Genomic DNA, 20,679 nt, shown 5'->3' on the forward strand with positions numbered 1-20,679 from the left:
CTGTGATTGCTGGCTTCCTTATAAAAAGCGGTGTGATTTGGCAGAATGACCAAAACACCAAATGAAATAGATTAAAAAAAGAACTAGAAAGCCCAAGTGGACAGAAGAGCAGTGCCTGCTGTTGGCACAGCTTGTGGAGGAGAATAAAAGAGTTTTAAGAGGGAAATTGTGTCCCAGGATCACGGCACAAGGGAAGAGGTAGACTTGGGAGCACGTTGCCCAACAAATCAATGCATCATTCCCTCTCCTTGTGCGCACAAGCAACGAGTGTAAGAAGCGCTGGTATGTGCTGCAATCCAAAGCAAGAGCAGAGATTGCAGCACACAAGCAAAGTTCTTCTCAAACAGGTGAGTGTTGTAGGCTACCATTTAGGCTAAGGCTGCTAGCATCGTTTACTCTGATAATAATTGTATGAATATTATAGAGTTTACATGCACTTTACATTTTTCCCGTAGCCAGGTACTGCAATGTTGTGATGACCTTCATCTCAGGCATTATTGAGTTACTACACTGAGCGGGAAAAGTAAGATCATTCCTGATGGGGTCAACCACAAACATTATCCCTGCACCATCAAACCAGAAGCGTGTTCCTAAATCACTGCCATTCAACATACGGACAATATCTCTCCTTCCTCTCTATTTTTCGGCCATCTTCTCTGCTTAAAGCCCCTTTCACACTGGGCCTGCATAGAGTTGCATTGTGCTACGCATCTAGTATGCAGGAATGGCTGCGTAAGTTGCGCGCAATGGGAAAAAAAAAAAAACAAACAGTTGTGCACAGGGGGATAAGCTTGGCTCCATGACGCTGTTTTTACAGACTGCCTGGACACGCAAATAGATTTGATACCTTGGAAAATTCTGAATACATTATTTCCAGGAGTTAACGTGCCACAATCGTGAGAGAATTTGAGGAGGTGAAAGAAAGCTACAGCCGACGATCGCACGCGTGATCCGTCCTTGAGGAGTTAGTGGATGTGGACATGTCCTCTCACTGGTGATCCATCCGTGAGGAGTTAGTGGAGGTGGAAGACTGGCTCGCCTCTTCTTCTTCCATGGTTTTGAAGCTTCACTGCCGGCAAAGTCTAGCAGGATACATAAAATCTAGCAACGCAGGTAGATACTCATAAAAAACTTTAAGGATTTTTTTTTTTGCCCTGGAGTAGGGTTGTCTACAATTGTGGAGGCTTGGTGTACAGTAGTGCAGTGTTGCTTAGACTTACATACAGTAGCGGAGTGTTGTGTAGACTTGCGTGGAGCATCCGGTGCTCTACGCCGCAAGTCCGTGAAAAAATTAAGCATATTTTTTGCATCCATTTCGTGGATCGCTTTACGTCCCTCAGTGTATTGCCATGTAGGGCTGCATAAGCTCGGCGTGGTCAGTACACCACAGTACGCAACTCTACGTTGGCCCGGTCTGTTGCTGATACTATTTTTTAAAACCACACATTCGCATTGGACTGTTACTCTTCTACCTCTACATTTATCTCAGCATTTGACTTCAGTAATTTGTGTTAAAATAAAATTTGATACAAGTAAAGCTGCATCTACTGTTCATTAGGTCACCAATATAACGTTTAGTTCTCAGGAACACTGATTTGGGAAACACAATAACAGATTTTTCCATCCAGTGCTGACGTCAGCATTTCTGGGAGACTCACAACTTAAGTGTTGTGCAAAACGACACACAAATGTTTTTCACATCACTATCTGACTTCTACCAGCATGTTAGGTATTTATCATATTTTCCTCCACATGAATATTTCACACTCATCTAACAGAAGAAACCATAAAATGCAGATTTAGCAGGCTAACATATCACATTTGCATGGTGACAGTTTGAAGTAAATTCATCCTAAAGACAGAGTTTGATTTGTGTGAAATAACTTGAATAACTGACAACAAATTCCATCAAAAACATGATAAATCAAAGACTTACCAGGAGTCTTTAATGATGATTAAAATCGTGGGGTCAGCATTTTGGACCTTTTGGATGAACCAGACCCATTTGAATTTATTCATGAACTTTAAATCGTCTCCCTGCAGCAGAACAACATTTCATCCATTTCCTTTGTCATTTCAACACGACACAGAGCTCATTTAAAAATCTGTAATAGCGTCTCTTATTTGCTGCTGTGTGGTTGAGCGGCACCGTGTTACATTAATCCTCAGTATTGGATCAGGACTTGAAAATGTGAGACTAAATATCCACTGTAGCGTCTGATCAGAGATGTTTCCAAACAATTTTACAAGTACAAACATTGTGAAAGACAGACTACAAACTAAATCTGATGCGGGCCAGGAAAACAAAAATAACCCTTGTTCTTCTTCCGAGTTTATTGGCAGTTTGTAAACCAACATGGTGCATTAACACCACCAACTGTTAGATGTGGAGCATTAATGGATTCTGACGTATGCTATCAAAAATAACCCAGAAACATTCACCATGTAAGTAAAAACCCGGATTTCTATGAATTTCTAGAAAATTTTCATTACTGCTTATGAAAACCGATCTGACTGACCTTGGCAAACTCCAAGCCAAAACGACACTCTACTTTGTGTAAAATGTTCTCATCAACCGAAATCAAATTTTTGCATAGTTTAATGGCAAAGAATCTGTCAAAAAGTGAGAGAACCTGGGTCCCAACTTGGATTAAAACCAAGTCATCAATGATATCATAATTTGGTGGGTGGAAAAGTTAATCAGAGATGTTTTATTCAGCAGCAGAAATGACAAAAACACTGTAAAACTCAATGACAAAGAAACTATTTACAAAAGTTCAACAATCAAATGCAGAAGCCAATGTGAAACATTTCCAAAAGTATTTGGAGAGGTATCCCAGAAGCTAAAATGCTAAAAATGGAAGTAAATTACCATATTGTTCAAAATATGTGCTTTTTTTTCTTGGAAATACATCTGGATAAAATGTTGCTGGGTTATATTCAGGGTCTAGACTTTTACGAGATATACACAACCACAATAGTATGTAGTGCAAACTCCGCATGAAACAAGGGTGTCTCTCAGAAGTGAAGTGGCCTGGCTCTCTAACTAGCTTACAGCGCTGAATGACGGACAGACACAATGATCGTTCTGAAAAGACAGTACTTCAACCGTTAAGTGTACAAGCAACTGAGAAGTTGCGATGCAAACAATCTCATGGGGATACATGCAGGCGAGTTATCAAACACCCTGAAGAAGCCAACCAATATGGCGTGAGAATGTTACAAGATGACTAGCCAACAAAGACCATCATTAAAATACTAACGGCCAAAGAAAACAAATGTGGGACATCCATAAAATGTGCTTATGTAAGCATTACCTTCAAATAAAAGTGTTTGCTTTACTTTTAAAAAAGTAGGGAAAAACTTGGTCTGCAGAAAGCCTTTTTACAAAAATACTGTAAGTCTTAAAATCACCAAAGGGAGTCATCCTCATGAGATAGCTAACCAATTAAACTTGGAACTATCAGTGCAAAAAGCAGGGGTTCTGCTGAGAGTCCCTTCCCAAAGTCCATGCTTCTCACTCTCTCATGAAAGGTGAACCCAACCATTCTAAAACAAAACTCATTTCAGTCATTTATGGTCATGACTGTAGCAGATAAATGGTTATTTTAGAGACGTGGAAATGAACCAGTTGTCTGCCCAGGTGGCTGCCATCCAGGACCCGGGGCAGTGGTAGTGTTGTGGATGCGGCGCAGCGCGGCATCAGCCCATGCCCCCAGACTTGACTTGACTTGTAAGCATGAGCTCATTATAGTTTGTGTGGGTAGCGATCACAAATGAAGGCTGGAACCTGGACTAGTAAACAGAGCTTTGACTTCAACACATTTCCCTGCTCAACACTTCAAAACTGCATATATACTACAATCTACCTCTTGATCTCCTGTTACAACTGGCTTTCACTCATGAACAACATCCCCTCAAAAAACCTTCACTGCTAACTGGCTACTAACCAATCCACCGGTTTCCAACAAGGTACCAGGGCCTCAGATTGAGAGCCTGTGATCCCACCAATGTGACTAAATGTCACATCCCGAAGAATCAATCAATCAATCAACTTTTTTCTTATATAGCGCCAAATCACAACAAACAGTTGCCCCAAGGCGCTCCATATTGTAAGGCAAGGCCATACAATAATTATGAAAAACCCCAACGGTCAAAACGACCCCCTATGAGCAAGCACTTGGCAACAGTGGGAAGGAAAAACTCCCTTTTAACAGGAAGAAACCTCCAGCAGAACCAGGCTCAGGGAGGGGCAGTCTTCTGCTGAGACTGGTTGGGGCTGAGGGAAAAAACCAGGAAAAAGACATGCCGTGAAGGGGGGCAGAGATCGATCACTAATGATTAAATGCAGAGTGATGCATACGGAGCAAAAAGAGAAAGAAACAGTGCATCATGGGAACCCCCCCCACAATCTACGTCTAAAGCAGCATAACCAAGGGATGGTCCAGGGTCACCCGATCCAGCCCTAACTATAAGCCTTGGCGAAAAGGAAAGTTTTAAGCCTAATCTTAAAAGTAGAGAGGGTATCTGTCTCCCTGATCTGAATTGGGAGCTGGTTCCGCAGGAGAGGAGCCTGAAAGCTGAAGGCTCTGCCTCCCATTCTACTCTTACAAACCCTAGGAACTACAAGTAAGCCCGCAGTCTGAGAGCGAAGCGCTCTAATGGGGTAATATGGTACTACGAGGTCCCTAAGATAAGATGGGACCTGATTATTCAAAACCTTGTAAGTAAGAAGAAGAATTTTAAATTCTATTCTAGAATTAACAGGAAGCCAATGAAGAGAGGCCAACACGGGTGAGATATGCTCTCTCCTGCTAGTCCCCGTCAGTACTCTAGCTGCAGCATTCTGAACCAACTGAAGGCTTTTTAGGGAACTTTTAGGACAACCTGATAATAATGAATTACAATAGTCCAGCCTAGAGGAAATAAATGCATGAATTAGTTTTTCAGCATCACTCTGAGACAAGACCTTTCTGATTTTAGAGATATTGCGTAAATGCAAAAAGGCAGTCCTACATATTTGTTTAATATGCGCTTTGAATGACATATCCTGATCAAAAATGACTCCAAGATTTCTCACAGTATTACTAGAGATCAGGGAAATGCCATCCAGAGTAACGATCTGGTTAGACACCATGCTTCTAAGATTTGTGGGGCCAAGTACAATAACTTCAATTTTATCTGAGTTTAAAAGCAGGAAATTAGAGGTCATCCATGTCTTTATGTCTGTAAGACAATCCTGCAGTTTAGCTAATTGGTGTGTATCCTCTGGCTTCATGGATAGATAAAGCTGGGTATCATCTGCGTAACAATGAAAATTTAAGCAATACCGTCTAATAATACTGCCTAAGGGAAGCATGTATAAAGTGAATAAAATTGGTCCTAGCACAGAACCTTGTGGAACTCCATAATTAACTTTAGTCTGTGAAGAAGATTCCCCATTTACATGAACAAACTGTAATCTATTAGACAAATATGATTCAAACCACCGCAGCGCAGTGCCTTTAATACCTATGACATGCTCTAATCTCTGTAATAAAATTTTATGGTCAACAGTATCAAAAGCAGCACTGAGGTCCAACAGAACAAGCACACAGATAAGTCCACTGTCCGAAGCCATAAGAAGATCATTTGTAACCTTCACTAATTCTGTTTCTGTACTATGATGAATTCTAAAACCTGACTGAAACTCTTCAAATAGACCATTCCTCTGCAGGTGATCAGTTAACTGTTTTACAACTACCCTCTCAAGAATCTTTGAGAGAAAAGGAAGGTTGGAAATTGGCCTATAATTAGCTAAGATAGCTGGGTCAAGTGATGGCTTTTTAAGTAATGGTTTAATTACTGCCACCTTAAAGGCCTGTGGTACATAACCAACTAACAAAGATAGATTGATCATATTTAAGATTGAAGCATTAAATAATGGTAGGACTTCCTTGAGCAGCCTGGCAGGAATGGGGTCCAATAAACATGCCGATGGTTTGGACGAAGCAACCAATGAAAATAACTCAGACAGAACAACCGGAGAGAAAGAGTCTAACCAAATACCGGCATCACTGAAAGCAGCCAAAGATAACGATACATCTTTGGGATGGTTATGAGTAATTTTTTCTCTAATAGTCAAAATTTTGTTAGCAAAGAAAGTCATGAAGTCATTACTAGTTAAAGTTAATGGAATACTCAGCTCAATAGAGCTCTGACTCTTTGTCAGCCTAGCTACAGTGCTGAAAAGAAACCTGAGGTTATTCTTATTTTCTTCAATTAGTGATGAGTAGAAAGATGTCCTAGCTTTACGGAGGGCTTTTTTATAGAGCAACAAACTCTTTTTCCAGGCTAAGTGAAGATCTTCTAAGTTAGTGAGACGCCATTTCCTCTCCAACTTAGGGGTTATCTGCTTTAAGCTACGAGTTTGTGAGTTATACCACGGAGTCAGACACTTCTGATTTAAAGCTCTCTTTTTCAGAGGAGCTACAGCATCCAAAGTTGTCTTCAAAGAGGATGTAAAACTATTGACGAGATACTCTAACTCCCTTACAGAGTTTAGGTAGCTACTCTGCTCTGTGTTGGTATATGACATTAGAGAACATAACGAAGGAATCACATCCTTAAACCTAGTTACAGCGCTTTCTGAAAGACTTCTAGTGTAATGAAACTTATTCCCCACTGCAGGGTAGTCCATCAGGGTAAATGTAAATGTTATTAAAAAATGATCAGACAGAAGGGAGTTTTCAGGGAATACTGTTAAATCTTCTATTTCCATACCATAAGTCAGAACAAGATCTAAGATATGATTAAAGTGGTGGGTGGACTCATTTACTTTTTGAGCAAAGCCGATAGAGTCTAATAATAGATTAAATGCAGTGTTGAGGCTGTCATTCTCAGCATCTGTGTGGATATTAAAATCGCCCACTATAATTATCTTATCTGAGCTAAGCACTAAGTCAGACAAAAGGTCTGAAAATTCACAGAGAAACTCACAGTAACGACCAGGTGGACGATAGATAATAACAAATAAAACTGGTTTTTGGGACTTCCAATTTGGATGGACAAGACTAAGAGACAAGCTTTCAAATGAATTAAAGCTCTGTCTAGGTTTTTGATTAATTAATAAGCTGGAATGGAAGATTGTTGCTAAGAAGCAATCAAAACTATATTGTCTTAAGGAAGGAAGGAAGCAAGAAAAAAGCTCCCACCCCTGGCTTCACCTCGAGATTAAAAACCACAGATACTGACAAGTTACAGTATCACAGACATTAAGTAGGTTAGAGCAATATTATGAAAATGGACCCAGATTCATGGGTCTGTTCACAATATCCTCCTGCTGCCCTCCGGTCGGGCGAGAGTAATTAGATCCTGTATGACGGTTTCAAAAAAAAAAAAAAACAGACGCACCAACTGTTACGAACCTGCAAGCAAGGCTCTGTCTAATTAAAAGTGTGCGATGTCAGTGGCAAAGCCTCTCTGAGCATGACACCCTCACGCTCAGCCTCGGCCTGGGCTTAACGCTACTGTAGCAGAGCTCATAAAATCATTAGTATTGCTCTTTGACAAGCCGTTACTGCATATGACCTGTACAGTTATAATCCACATACAGCAATATTCTTGAGTACCGAATATTTCCTCTTAATTCACATGAGCATATTTGCCAAGAGCACTAAAAATGAAATGACAGCCTGCTGGTGGAGCATGTCATTACAAGTTAGGCCCGATTTAGGCAAGTACCTGACAGAAGGAAATGTGAGGTGACATGAGAAAAGAGAGGCAGAATAAACATGAAACACTCACTTCATAATGAGGCTGTTAATGTAGTCATTCCCGTCCATGTGGCCGAACTGGAAATCTCTGCGGAAGCACGACAGATAATGGTGTCAGAGAGCAAATCAATGCTTAAAAAGGGAAGAGACAGTCTTACAGAATGAACCAGTCATCGACAAGTGACTACTTTTAATATTTGTATAAAATATCTTTTCACTCTTTGCAGTTGTTTTTCGTTGCAGCACCAACAGACGTGTTATTTCGTTGTATCCTTTATACAATGACAATAAAGGCTTAACTGAATTGAATCAATACTGCCTTAGTGGACCACAGCGCCACCCAATGGACTGGAGGCAAAGGTAAGCGATAATTATACAATTGGTTGTCTTATAAACTTTACTTACATGTTTTACCTCAGAGACCCACTCGATGGGGCATTTTAGGGGGTCTGACACCTTTGCGTGTGTCTCTAGTAGAGGGACTACCCCCTGAAAGGTCATTTTTGGGCCGAGGCACATCCCTGCTCCAAGGTCAGAATTTCTAAGTGACCGTGAAAAACCTTTGGGGGGGACTTGGCACTGATTGGTTATTAACTCACGCAGAAGTAGACAACAACAAGAAGCATCAATGCCAGACAAATAAAATGAGAAGAAGAACTGAAACAAATTTCACTGAGGGGTTCACAGATGGACCGTCAAAAAGTTACAGGTATTGTTGTCTGTCTTCTGAAAGGATGAGGTCCAGTGAGGTTTTCACCACATACCACAGAAGTATTATGTCACTGCATATGTAGATGCATGGGCCCGGTGGATCTTCACCACAATGGAGACACGACGGCTGAGAAGTTCCATTATGGGGCCTTTCCTGTAAATGTTCACAACACCTGGGAAGTAGGTCATGTTCTTGCGGTGGAAATTAACCTCAAACTACCAGAACTTCCAGCAAAAATGATGAGAGTGATTTTAGCATGCTCCATCTAATTACATTATGTAGCCGGTTAGCTCGTCATTTCGTTTTTATCCTAAGTGAAAAAAATTAACCCCAAAACATCTAAAAACAGAGGCTAGGTTGAAAAATGTCAAACTTTCCTGTGTCTGTGGCTAGCATGAAAATACAACAGATCCCAAACTGGGGCACTAGTTTGCCTTCACTGCAGCGTGCACATATGAATTCAACCTGAACTGAATCACATGTTATAGTTGTGCTTTATGTGAAGAAATTCACTTTTCTAATAGGATCCGGAAAAAAAAAGTCCCAAAGCACCGTCTTACACTGGCACTCCCCAGAAAAGACTGAAAAGATGATTTATCTAAATGACAAGGCAGGAAAGAAATTCAATTTGTATCTCATTGTACTGCACGGTGTTTGAGGGGAGTGAATTGTGGGTAGACAAGGGAAGGCAGTTGCAGCAAGCCTGGGAAGCCAGTGACTTCTTCTGAATGATTGATTTTGACGGCTTCTACATATATATATTATACTCCTACTAAAATATAGCTATATCTAACACGGTTGTCCCCCGAGTGCCAAACAATACTGCCTCCGCTTATATCAATGACAAGATTATAAAGAGAGTGAACTCTGTAACATATATTCAGTGGATGGAATAAGAATCAGTCTGAGTTTGCTGAGCTAACTGACAATTCTGTGCCAGACTGGGAATAAAGCCAATCAAGAAGTCGGCTTGTAACTTTTTCACTGAAAGCTCCAGCGCTGACTGATGGATCAGCCAGTTGGAAAAGGATCTACTTGTTTGAGATTGATCTCATAAGGGGGCTGGAGGAGGATGAAGCTTTGAGGATGAGGCACACATGATGTGATGGGGAAATTGTATTACTTTGGTTATTTTTAATCGGCACTTTGTTGGGAGGAAATGTAACATTTGCAAGTCTATGGTTATCTTCCCACTCCTTCTGACATCTTGTCTGGGCTACTGAGAGGTTATTGAGGAGAACATCAGTAACAGATCGAGGCTGGTCTGAGATAACCAGAGGCAAAAATGCAGTGGTAGACAGTATTACACACCTCCATGAACACAATATTTAAGCACTGATGCCTACATTCTCTCTCTCTCTCTCTCTCTCTCTCTCTTTAGGCCCCGTGTCCATATAGTGTTATTTTTTTTCTGAGCACCAGCATCTTTTTTTGAATTGCTCTAAATCAGAATGCAGCCCGTGCAGCCGCCTCCAGAGAACTCACCGCACCCAGCATCTTTTTTTTCAGCACACACCACTTTTTTGTGCACTAGGTCAGAGAGCTTTTAAGGTGAAAATCCTTGACCTTTTCAGAAAGGCACCATGGCGTGACTCTAGCACCGTTTCAAGAAAATGTGAGTTTTGTTTTTGCCAACTTGTCACTCAAACTCCCTCATAATAGAGGAAAAAAAAAAACCTCATTTGTGAGTCAACAGATGCTTGGTTCTGGCTGAGGGTGAGTACTTTTTACATCCGTATATTATAAGCTAGTCATCAACTGTTTACTGTTGTCATAGAAACAAATCCCACGAGAAGTGCACCCCCTCCCCCCACTGAAACTACTAGGATGAATCGTTTTTGTGTCTCAGGGCTTTCCCACCAGAAAAAATAAACAGTGTATAAACACGGGACCTTATTCTTCTCCTCTCCTTCCTGCTGTGTAACTACAATTTCTAACTTTCAGGAAAACAAACCCTTATTTATTTTTGCACTGATTATTACTGTAACTAAGTTCACTGAACAGGATGAGAATTCATTACAAACAATGCTTCACTAACTAGGATGTCACTTAAATGTGGGGAGGAAAAAAAAAATGTTCACTCTTTGCACTCTGCGGAGATTTAACTTTCCACTGGAAGGCGAGAGGAATCTTTCATGATTCAAAAACGTAATAAGACTTTGTCAAACACCTTGCTGACTTTTTTGCTTTGAAACCTCACTGATGTTAGGTTGCTAATTAGCCAAATTATCTGCCTCATTAGTGAGGCTACAGTATTTATTTTTACAAATACAGCAGATCCCCAATTAGTTGATAAATTCATTTCCTAATAATGTGGCACTGAATTTGGCATGGAGCTGGAGAAGGTGCGATGTTTTTTCCCCTTTGTTTGCTTTCAGTCACTCTTCAAAAGTACAATGTAAGGTGGCTTTCCTCCTCCAAGCTCCAGTCATCTATGCATTTTGTCTTGATATCAATGTAATATACACACACACACACACACACACACACACACACACACATACATACATATATATATATATATATTCCCATACTCTTACAGCCATGATGGACAGGTCACAGTTTTGCAAGGTTTATTGACCTGATCTATAGATGGCACGGAAGTAGTGACCTAGAGGTAAAAGCAGTGAGCTTGTGACCGCAGGATACTATGTTCATCAGACAGGCGGCCCCAGGCAATGTCCTCAATGCCAGAGTTGCTCCCAGCTGTGCCATTAGCAAGAGCCTGGTGGAGCCATAACTGTTGCGTCACTTGGGAGGTGTGCAACTAATGATCATATTCTTTATTGATTAATCTGTATTTTTTTTCTCCTCAATTAATTGAGATGTTTGGACCATAAAATGTCAGAAAATGGTGAAACACATTCTTCAGCTTTTCCCAAAGCCCAAGATGGCGTCCTTAAATGTCTCCTTTGTCCACACTCCAAAGACATTCTGTTTACATCACAGAGGAATAATGAAACCAGAAAATATTCATATTCAAGAAGCTGAGATCAGCAAATTTGGACATTTTTTAAAATAACTCAAAATGATTAATTATTGCAACTGTTGCCAATTAATTTAATAACTGACGAATCATTGCAATTCCAAGATGTGAAAAGCCTGACCAGAAAAGGACAATGGCAGCACAGACAATTAAAGGAAAATGTTCACGTTGTAAGAAATCTTGGCTAGCCTAAGAAATTGCTCTTGGGAACTTGGCAGAGCCTTGTGGTGCCATTGTTAGTCATAATGTTAGCGTTGCATCGGCGTGGAGGATAATCCTGTATGGTTGTTTGCTATGATGTGCTTGAGATGAGCAATGCATGCCAGGAAAAAGAAACAATGGTGGTGCAGTCAAAATGAAATCTAAGAGAGTGTGAAAAATGCATAAAACAGTACACTTCCTGTTGAAAAGAAGTTCTGTTCAACACAAATAAGATGCCAACAGCTCGGTCATGGATGGCTGCAGCGAGGAGGGGGTGGTTCACTATATCTAGAGGAAATGGCTATTACATAAAAAAATGTTACAGTGTGCAAATATATTTTTAGCTGGTCAGTTAAGAAAATTCATCAAACGGCAAAAATGCCAATTTCACAATGGATTTCTCAGCAAAAACAGGCTTATAAACTCTAACCACTTATGGGCAGAAAGTCATAGGCCAATAGGTTCCAGTATATAACAAGACAAATGTGTCTGAAATTCTAGAATTCCTACTTTCTTGTCTAATCTTGTTGCATCATGCCCATATTCAATCCAGTAGGCACATGAAAGACAATAAGCAGTACCAAATTTGAAACTAGCATACACACCCTCCGATCAACACAATGAAATGTTCCCACAAGTACAGTTCACATAGGGGCAAGCTGTTTTTCCCAACCCACGAACAATCATGAGTTCATCTCTCAGATCAGAGACTTTCCTTCATTCTTCTGTCAAAAATACTACAGACGGTGGGAATGATGAATACCAACATCACCCATTATTGCATCAGCTCATTCAAACATCAGTCATCAGCTATGATGTGTTGACTATGTGCCGCCTCCACTTCCCACCGGGGGCAACTCTCATGCCCATAACCTGTAATTACAAGTATGGTTTTAAGGTGTGTCACGACACTGCAGGCAGCTGTGATCTCAGCAGAGTTTTCAAATTCAGAAATCTTCAAAAACACCACAAGGTAGCACAGCAGATACTAATCTAAGTGATGATAGCGATCTGTGTAATTCAAACGGTCCTAATTAGGAACGCCTGGAGAGGGAAGAGCACTTTATTCATTGTGGTGTCAGAGACACTTCTTCAAATGTGGTACTTTATCTGATGTACAGAGTGTCAGCAAATCATAATGCAAATGTGATTTTAATCAGTGCAAAGAAATGCAGAGCTAGCTCCCTACGGCTTCTAAAGGCATGAAATGATCAAAAATAAATCAATAAACATACAAAACAATGGATTGTGTAACAAATCACAAGCTGAACTATCCAGATAAGAAGTTATTCTACAATCAATTAAAATTCCGGGACTAAACACAATGAATTTCACTAATTATGTGACTTAGTCCATGGACCATGCAGCTTTTCAGTTGGGGAATAACCCTGTTGTGTCTGATGATTTGCGGACGCTCATGCTGGTTATACAGTTGCAAATTGAGCTTTACCGGCGACACGTTAGCGGAGCTGCTAAAACGGATATTTACGACCGTATAACAGCATGAACATCTGCAATTATTAGACACAAGGGGGTTATTCTCATTCTAATTCAATTCCATTGTTTGCATGGTTTATTTTTCTGGTTTCTGTAGGTAATTCGGTCAGCGAGGCTTACCATGAGGCACTGTCCCTCTAACATCGGTCAGGGCACGGAGTAATCCATCAAACCCATCAAATGTGAAACAGTAATTCTGTGTCAGAATCCATACTGATACTTTCGTATGGTAGCTTAAATTCACCTATTTCGGCGGCGGCATCGTCGGTACGTGACTTTCTCTCACTCTCAGCTAACAGCGTTAACAGCTACCAGCGTGCGCGGACAGTGTTCTGTCGAATTGTGTGTCTTGTCGCATAAATTTGAGATTGAGCCCAGGTCTACACATTGGCAGGTCCACTCCTTATTCACTCAGCTATCTGCTCTACTGTATTAAAGCTAGAATGCCGGCAATCTTCAATAGATAAAATATAGTCTGAAGTTTAATATATATAAACTACACATATTTAGAACCCAATAATATTTTGGGGGAATTTTTAATTCGTGGGAACATACATAATTTGAGGGAACTCCATAGCGTATTTCACCCCAGCGAATGTCAAAACCTGCAGACGAATTCAAGCCGTAATTGCGTACACCGTCAGACACCAATCACCAGGCAGTTCACCTGTCCAAAAGCAGCGCTGCAAAATCCTCGTGAGTTCGATCGCCAGTCTTCTAGCTAGCTGCTAGCGGTGAAACCCCCCCATGTGACCTGTGACGTCACCCCGATGGTGTCCTGGCTTTCAAATTTTTGGCACGTGCCAATAATTCAGAATTTGTTTCAGTACGGACAAATTTTAATCATGTTCAGACTAATATTTTGGGAATCCTTTATATTCACACTAACGAACAAAATTACTTTGGTCCCCATCAAAATTCTAACAATGTCTCAATTTCAATATGCTTCCTGGCACTCTAGCTTTAAAGGATTATTAACTGAGCGCGAGGTCTGTACGGGAAAATATCAGACCAAGGTGTAAGTACGGACATCGCGTGTGAAAAACAAGGTGTAAAATTCCTGTACAGACCGAGCAGGCAAGGTTAACAATTTGTTTATTATATGGCTACTTGATATATATATATATATATATATATAGTCAACAAAAATATAAACGCAACACTTTTGGTTTTGCTCCCATTTTGTATGAGATGAACTCAAAGATCTAAAACTTTTTCCACATACACAATATCACCATTTCCCTCAAATATTGTTCACAAACCAGTCTAAATCTGTGATAGTGAGCACTTCTCCTTTGCTGAGATAATCCATCCCACCTCACAGGTGTGACATACCAAGATGCTGATTAGACACCATGATTAGTGCACAGGTGTGCCTTAGACTGCCCACAATAAAAGGCCACTCTGAAAGGTGCAGTTTTATCACACAGCACAATGCCACAGATGTCGCAAGATTTGAGGGAGCGTGCAATTGGCATGCTGACAGCAGGAATGTCAACCAGAGCTGTTGCTCGTGTATTGAATGTTCATGTCTCTACCATAAGCTGTCTCCAAAGTCGTTTCAGAGAATTTGGCAGTACATCCAACCAGCCTCACAACCGCAGACCACGTGTAACCACACCAGCCCAGGACCTCCACATCCAGCATGTTCACCTCCAAGATCGTCTGAGACCAGCCACTCGGACAACTGCTGAAACAATCGGTTTGCATAACCAAAGAATTTCTGCACAAACTGTCAGAAACCGTCTCAGGGAAGCTCATCTGCATGCTCGTCGTCCTCATCGGGGTCTCGACCTGACTCCAGTTCGTCGTCGTAACTGACTTGAGTGGGCAAATGCTCACATTCGCTGGCGTTTGGCACGTTGGAGATGTGTTCTCTTCACGGATGATGCGAAGGAGATGTGTTGCACTGCATGAGGCAAATGGTGGTCACACCAAATACTGACTGGTATCCCCCCCAATAAAACAAAACTGCACCTTTCAGAGTGGCCTTTTATTGTGGGCAGTCTAAGGCACACGTGCACTAATCATGGTGTCTAATCAGCATCTTGATATGGCACACCTGTGAGGTGGGATGGATTATCTCAGCAAAGGAGAAGTGCTCACTATCACAGATTTCGACTGGTTTTTGAACAATATTTGAGGGAAATGGTGATATTGTGTATGTGGAAAAAGTTTTAGATCTTTGAGTTCATCTCATACAAAATGGGAGCAAAACCAAAAGTGTTGCATTTATATTTTTGTTTATATTTTTGTTTATATATATATATATATATATATATATATATATATATATATATATATATATATATATACACAGTGAGGAAAATAAGTATTTCAACACCCTGCAATTTTGCAAGTTCTCCCACTTAGAAATCATGGAGGGATCTGAAATTTTCATCTTAGGTGCATGTCCACTGTGAGAGAAAAAACAAAAAAATCCGGAAATCACAATGTATGATTTTTAAATTATTTATTTGTATGTTACTGCTGCAAATAAGTATTTGAACACCTGTGAAAATAAATGTTAATATTTGGTACAGTAGCCTTTGTTTGCAATTACAGAGGTCAAACGTTTCCTGTAGTTTTTCACCAGGTTTGCACACACTGCAGCAGGGATTTTGGTCTACTCCTCCATACAGATCTTCTCCAAATCTTTCAGGTTTGGAGTTTCAGCTCCCTCCAAACATTTTCTCTTGAGTTCAGGTCTGGAGACTGGCCAGGCCACTCCAGGACCTTGAAATGCTTCTTACAGAGCCCCTCCTTAGTTGCCCTGGCTGCGTGTTTGGGGTCATTGTCATGCTGGAAGACCCAGCCCTGACCCATCTTCATTGCTCTTACTGAGGGAAGGAGGTTGTTTGCCAAAATCTCGCAATACATGACCCCATCCGTCCCTCCCTTCAATATGGTGCAGTTGTCCTGTCCCCTTTGCAAAAGACCACCCCCATGCTTTGCGGTTGGGATGGTTTTCTTGTTCTCATCCGCTAAACATGGTAAGTGGAGTTGATTCCAAAAAGCTCTATTCTGGTCTCATCTGACCACATGACCTTCTCCGATGCCTCCTCTGGATCATCCAGATGGTCACTGTTGAACTTCAAACGGGCCTGGACATGTGCTGGCTTGAGCAGGGGGACCTTGCTGCCCTGCAGGATTTTAAACCATGACAGCATCATGTGTTACTAATGTAATCTTTGTGACTGTGGTCCCAGCTCTCTTCAGGTCATTGACCAGGTCCTCCTGTGTAGTTCTGAGCTTTCTCAATCATCCTTACCCCACAAAGTGAGATCTTACTTGGAATCCCAGGCCGAGGGAGATTGACAGTCATCTTGTGTTTCTTCCACTTTCTAATAAATAATCATAACAGTTGTCTTCTAGCAAGCTGCTTGCCTGTTGTCCTGTAGTCCATCCCAGCCTTGTGCAGGTCTATAGTTTTGTCCCTGGTGTCCTTAGACAGCTCTTTGGTCTTGGCTATGGTGGACAGGTTGGAGTGTGATTGATTGAGTGTGTGAACAGGTGTCTTTTATACAGGTAACAAGTTCAAACAGGTGCAATTAATACAGGTAAAGAGTGCAGAATAAGAGGGCTTCTTAAAGAAAAATTAACAGGTCTGTGTGAGCCAGAATTCTTGCTGGTTGGTAGGTGTTCAAATACTTATTTGCAGCAGTAACATACAAATAAATTATTTAAAAATAAAAATCATACATTGTGATTTCCGGATTTTTTTTTTTAGATTATGTCTCTCACAGTGGACATGCACCTAAGATGAAAATTTCAGACCCCTCTGTGATTTCTAAGTGGGAGAACTTGCAAAATCGCAGGGTGTTCAAATACTTATTTTCCTCACTGAACATACGCAAACTTACTACTGCCTCAATATGAAAGCTGCTGACGGCTCAGTCAGATCTGTTCGCTTCACCTCCATGAAGAACTTGTTAACAGATGGTTCGGTCGTTAGCTGGTAAGCTTTCAATCTCTGTGTATTTTCCGATGCCGTTTAGGTATTTATGGAGTATGTTCATGTCCGACTTGGTTTTTCTCATCGTATTTTTAGATTTGTAAAAATGTGATACGTGTTCCAGACTGATTGACATGGTAATTGGTCTGACAAGGGAAAATGTCAGACTGGAAATCAGCCAATTAGAACATGCATAGCATTGCAGCCACATAACAAACCAGTATACCATGGCCAACAAAAAAAATGTATGATGTCCTTCCCACAGTGGAAGCTATAGCCAGGTAGGAGTCAATCAAGGTTTACACAAGTGTCAAAATTTAAAAATGTTCCAATTATATTGAAAAGGATATCCAATTATTTGTCTGATCATAAAAATTCCAAAAAAGTATAGTTTGGACTATCTATGATGGACTGTTATGGGGTTATGGGCTAAAAACACCAATAATAATAATAATAATAATAAAATGGTGACAAAGATCATTTCTGTTTGAACAGGGGTCAAAAGTTAAAGTTGGTTATTGGTTGAACCAATATGGTTTTAAAAAGGAAGAGCTTGCACCATCCGTTATGCGAGGTCATCACGCTACAGGCTAGCATATGTCATTGAATCCAATGGTTGTTGACTTATTACATCAGCCAAGGATGTAATAAAATGACCTGCGTTTATTTGTTTGTCTGTCTGTCTGTCTGTCTACTGCACGGATTTTGATGAACTTTTCAACCAGATACATATTAGGCCATGGAAGACTCCATTAAATTTTGGAAGTGATCTGGATCTGGATTATGGATCAAGTTTCACTTTATATAGTCTTTGAAGGATTACGTCAAAACTACTTTCCAGATTGTCACCAAAGTTTCACCACGGATATATATTAGGCCATAGAAGACTCCATTAAATTTTGGAGGTGATCCAGATCTGAATCCGGATGCTGGATTTCACTTTATATACACTTGGAAGGCTTATGTCAAAACTACTTCATGGATTCTCACTAAATTTGCACCACAGACAGATATCAGGGCATGGAAGACCACTGAATTTTGGAGGTATTCCAGATCCGGATTCTAGATCAAGATTCACTTTATGTAGGCTTTGAAGGATTACGCCAAAACTACTTCACGGATTCTCACCATGGTTTCACCACGGATATATATTAGGCCATGGAAGACTCCATTAAATTTCAGAGGTGATATGGATCCAAATCTGGATTCTGGATTTAATGGATTTAACTTTATTTACACTTGGAAGGATTACATCAAAACTACTTCACGGATTCTCACCAAATTTGCGCCACAGATAGATATCAGGGCATGGAAGACTCCACTGAATTTTGGAGATGTTCCAGATCCATATCTGGATTCTAGATCAAGATTCACTTTATGTAGGCTTTGAAGGATTACATCAAACTACTTCACCGATTCTCAGATTTTCACCGCAGATACATATTGAGCCATGGAAGACTCCATGAAATTTTGGTGGTGATCTGGATCCAAATCCGGATTCTGGCTCAAGATTTCACTTTATACAGTCTTTGAAGGATTACATCAAAACTACTTCATGGATTCTCCCCAAATTTTCACAATGCATACATATTAGGCCATGAAAGACTCCATTAAATTTTGGAGGTGATCTGGATCTGAATCCAGATCCTGCATCAAGATTTCACTTCATATAGGCTTTGAAGGATTTCTTCAAAACTACTTCACAGATTCTCACCAAATTTGCATCACAGATAGGCATTAGGGCATGGAAGACTCCATTATATTTTGGAGGTGATCCGGATCTGGATTGGCAGACGTCAGAAATCTCTGATTGTTCGTTATTGTTGTTATTATAATAACAACAACAACAACAACCACCACCACCATATGAAATTTCAGCACAAAAGTCGAACCAGAGTATAAGTCGCAGTACCTCCCAAACTAGTAAAATTTAAAAACGCCAAGGTATGCTGTGGAAAATACAGGACTTGTACAAAGTCTAAACTATCCAGTTATTAATCCTAAACTGCTAAAGCCAACTGGTTGTACAGGTGATAACTCACATTAAAGTGGGCAAAGTATGATATAATCCGTTGCTTTGGTTCTTTTATTTAGTTTATTTTGTGCAACTTGCCTTCACTTTACGATTAAAGAGCACAATTACTATGCAAAGAAGGTTGAATTTTGCCATTTGTTTTAATGACAAAACGTAAAATGTGAAAATGAGGCCAAGTATTTTTCACAGGCATGTTTTTATTTCATGCCTCAGGGATCAGACTGGGCCACAGCAGTGATTTCTAACCGTTTCTGCTTGCAAAACATTTCTATGAAGACATGTCTGTTCAAAACAGACTGCAGTTCTGTATGTCAACAACATGAGTTACTCAGGCCAACCGTTTTACTGGAAGAATTTTAGGCTCCTCAACAACACTGGAAACCGACCATATTTCAGTGCCCTCCATACTTTTGGAACACTTGGTATTTCACACATTTAATGTGTGAAAGGGAGGTGATGGTCTAGTGGTCAAGCATTGGGCTTGAGACCAGAGGATCCCTGGTTCAAATCCCAGCCTGACAGGAAAATCACTAACGGCCCTTGGGCAAGGTCCTCAATCCCCTAGTTGCTCCCGGTGTGTAGTGAGCACCTTGTACGACAGCATCCTCACATCAGGGTGAATGTGAGGCATTTCTGTAAAGCGCTTTGAGCATCTGATGCAGATAAAGCACTATATAAATGCAGTCCATTTACCATTTAATTTGTTTATGCCATTTCAAATTCAAAATATACAAAAAATTAAATTTCTAAAATGATCTTCCTTCAACTCAAACTGAAAGCAAGTCTCTACAACTTCATATAAGTTAATTAAAAATATAAAAGCCAGGATGATGGGTTGCATAAGTAATAGAACACTTTCGTATAATAAGGGATAAGAATGGGCAAAGAAAAGAAACTGGGCGGGGGCCGGGAGCATCGCTGGCCCCCAGTGGTGTCCAGGGACACTGCCCATGGTGGTGGCCCAGAGGGCTTTGCCCCATGAAGCTCGCAGGTTTTGAGCATTTTAGAGGCATTTCAGGGCCACTACACAGACCTAATTCCAAGAGTTTCTATATTAGATATTTTTTTTTATATTGGGGCATGTGAAAACCTGACTGTAATAAAAGAATCTGTGTATGCAGAGCTTCTTTCAGTGATACCTGCCTCGTGCTATAGTACATGTACTTACTATAAATGCTATAGCATTGGACAGATGTCGCAGAACTTGCCAAAACTATTCTTCAAGTATCTTTCCTTAACCTCAATGAGCTGTGAAATATACGGGAACTTCATGCAAGTATGTGTAAATAATTTTAAGAGATTAAAACCCACAGTTGTATGTAAAAGTTTGGGCACCCCTGATGATTTTCCTTTATAAATCATTGGTTGTTTGGATCAGCAATTTCAGTTAAATATATCATATAGCAGACAAACAGAGATATTTGAGAAGTGAAATTAAGTTTATAGGATTTACAGAAAGTGTGCAATAAATCTTTAAACAAAATTAGGCAGGTGCATAAATTTGGGCACTCCACAGAAAAAATACATCAATATTTAGCA

At 40.4% G+C, this 20,679-nt stretch overlaps 1 protein-coding gene across 1 annotated transcript in view; it reads right to left on the minus strand.

Moving 5' to 3' along the window:
* Positions 1-20,679, minus strand: part of tmx3b (thioredoxin related transmembrane protein 3b) — a 90,551-nt gene that overhangs the window by 20,934 nt on the left and 48,938 nt on the right. Inside the window, exon 13 of the mRNA XM_034166863.1 lies at positions 7,786-7,842. Within this exon, the coding sequence (XP_034022754.1) occupies positions 7,786-7,842 (57 nt within the window). The remainder of the gene's footprint in view (positions 1-7,785; positions 7,843-20,679) is intronic.

The sequence above is a fragment of the Thalassophryne amazonica genome, chromosome 1, assembly GCF_902500255.1.
Source record: "Thalassophryne amazonica chromosome 1, fThaAma1.1, whole genome shotgun sequence".
In the NCBI taxonomy this organism is placed as follows: Eukaryota; Metazoa; Chordata; class Actinopteri; order Batrachoidiformes; family Batrachoididae; genus Thalassophryne; species Thalassophryne amazonica.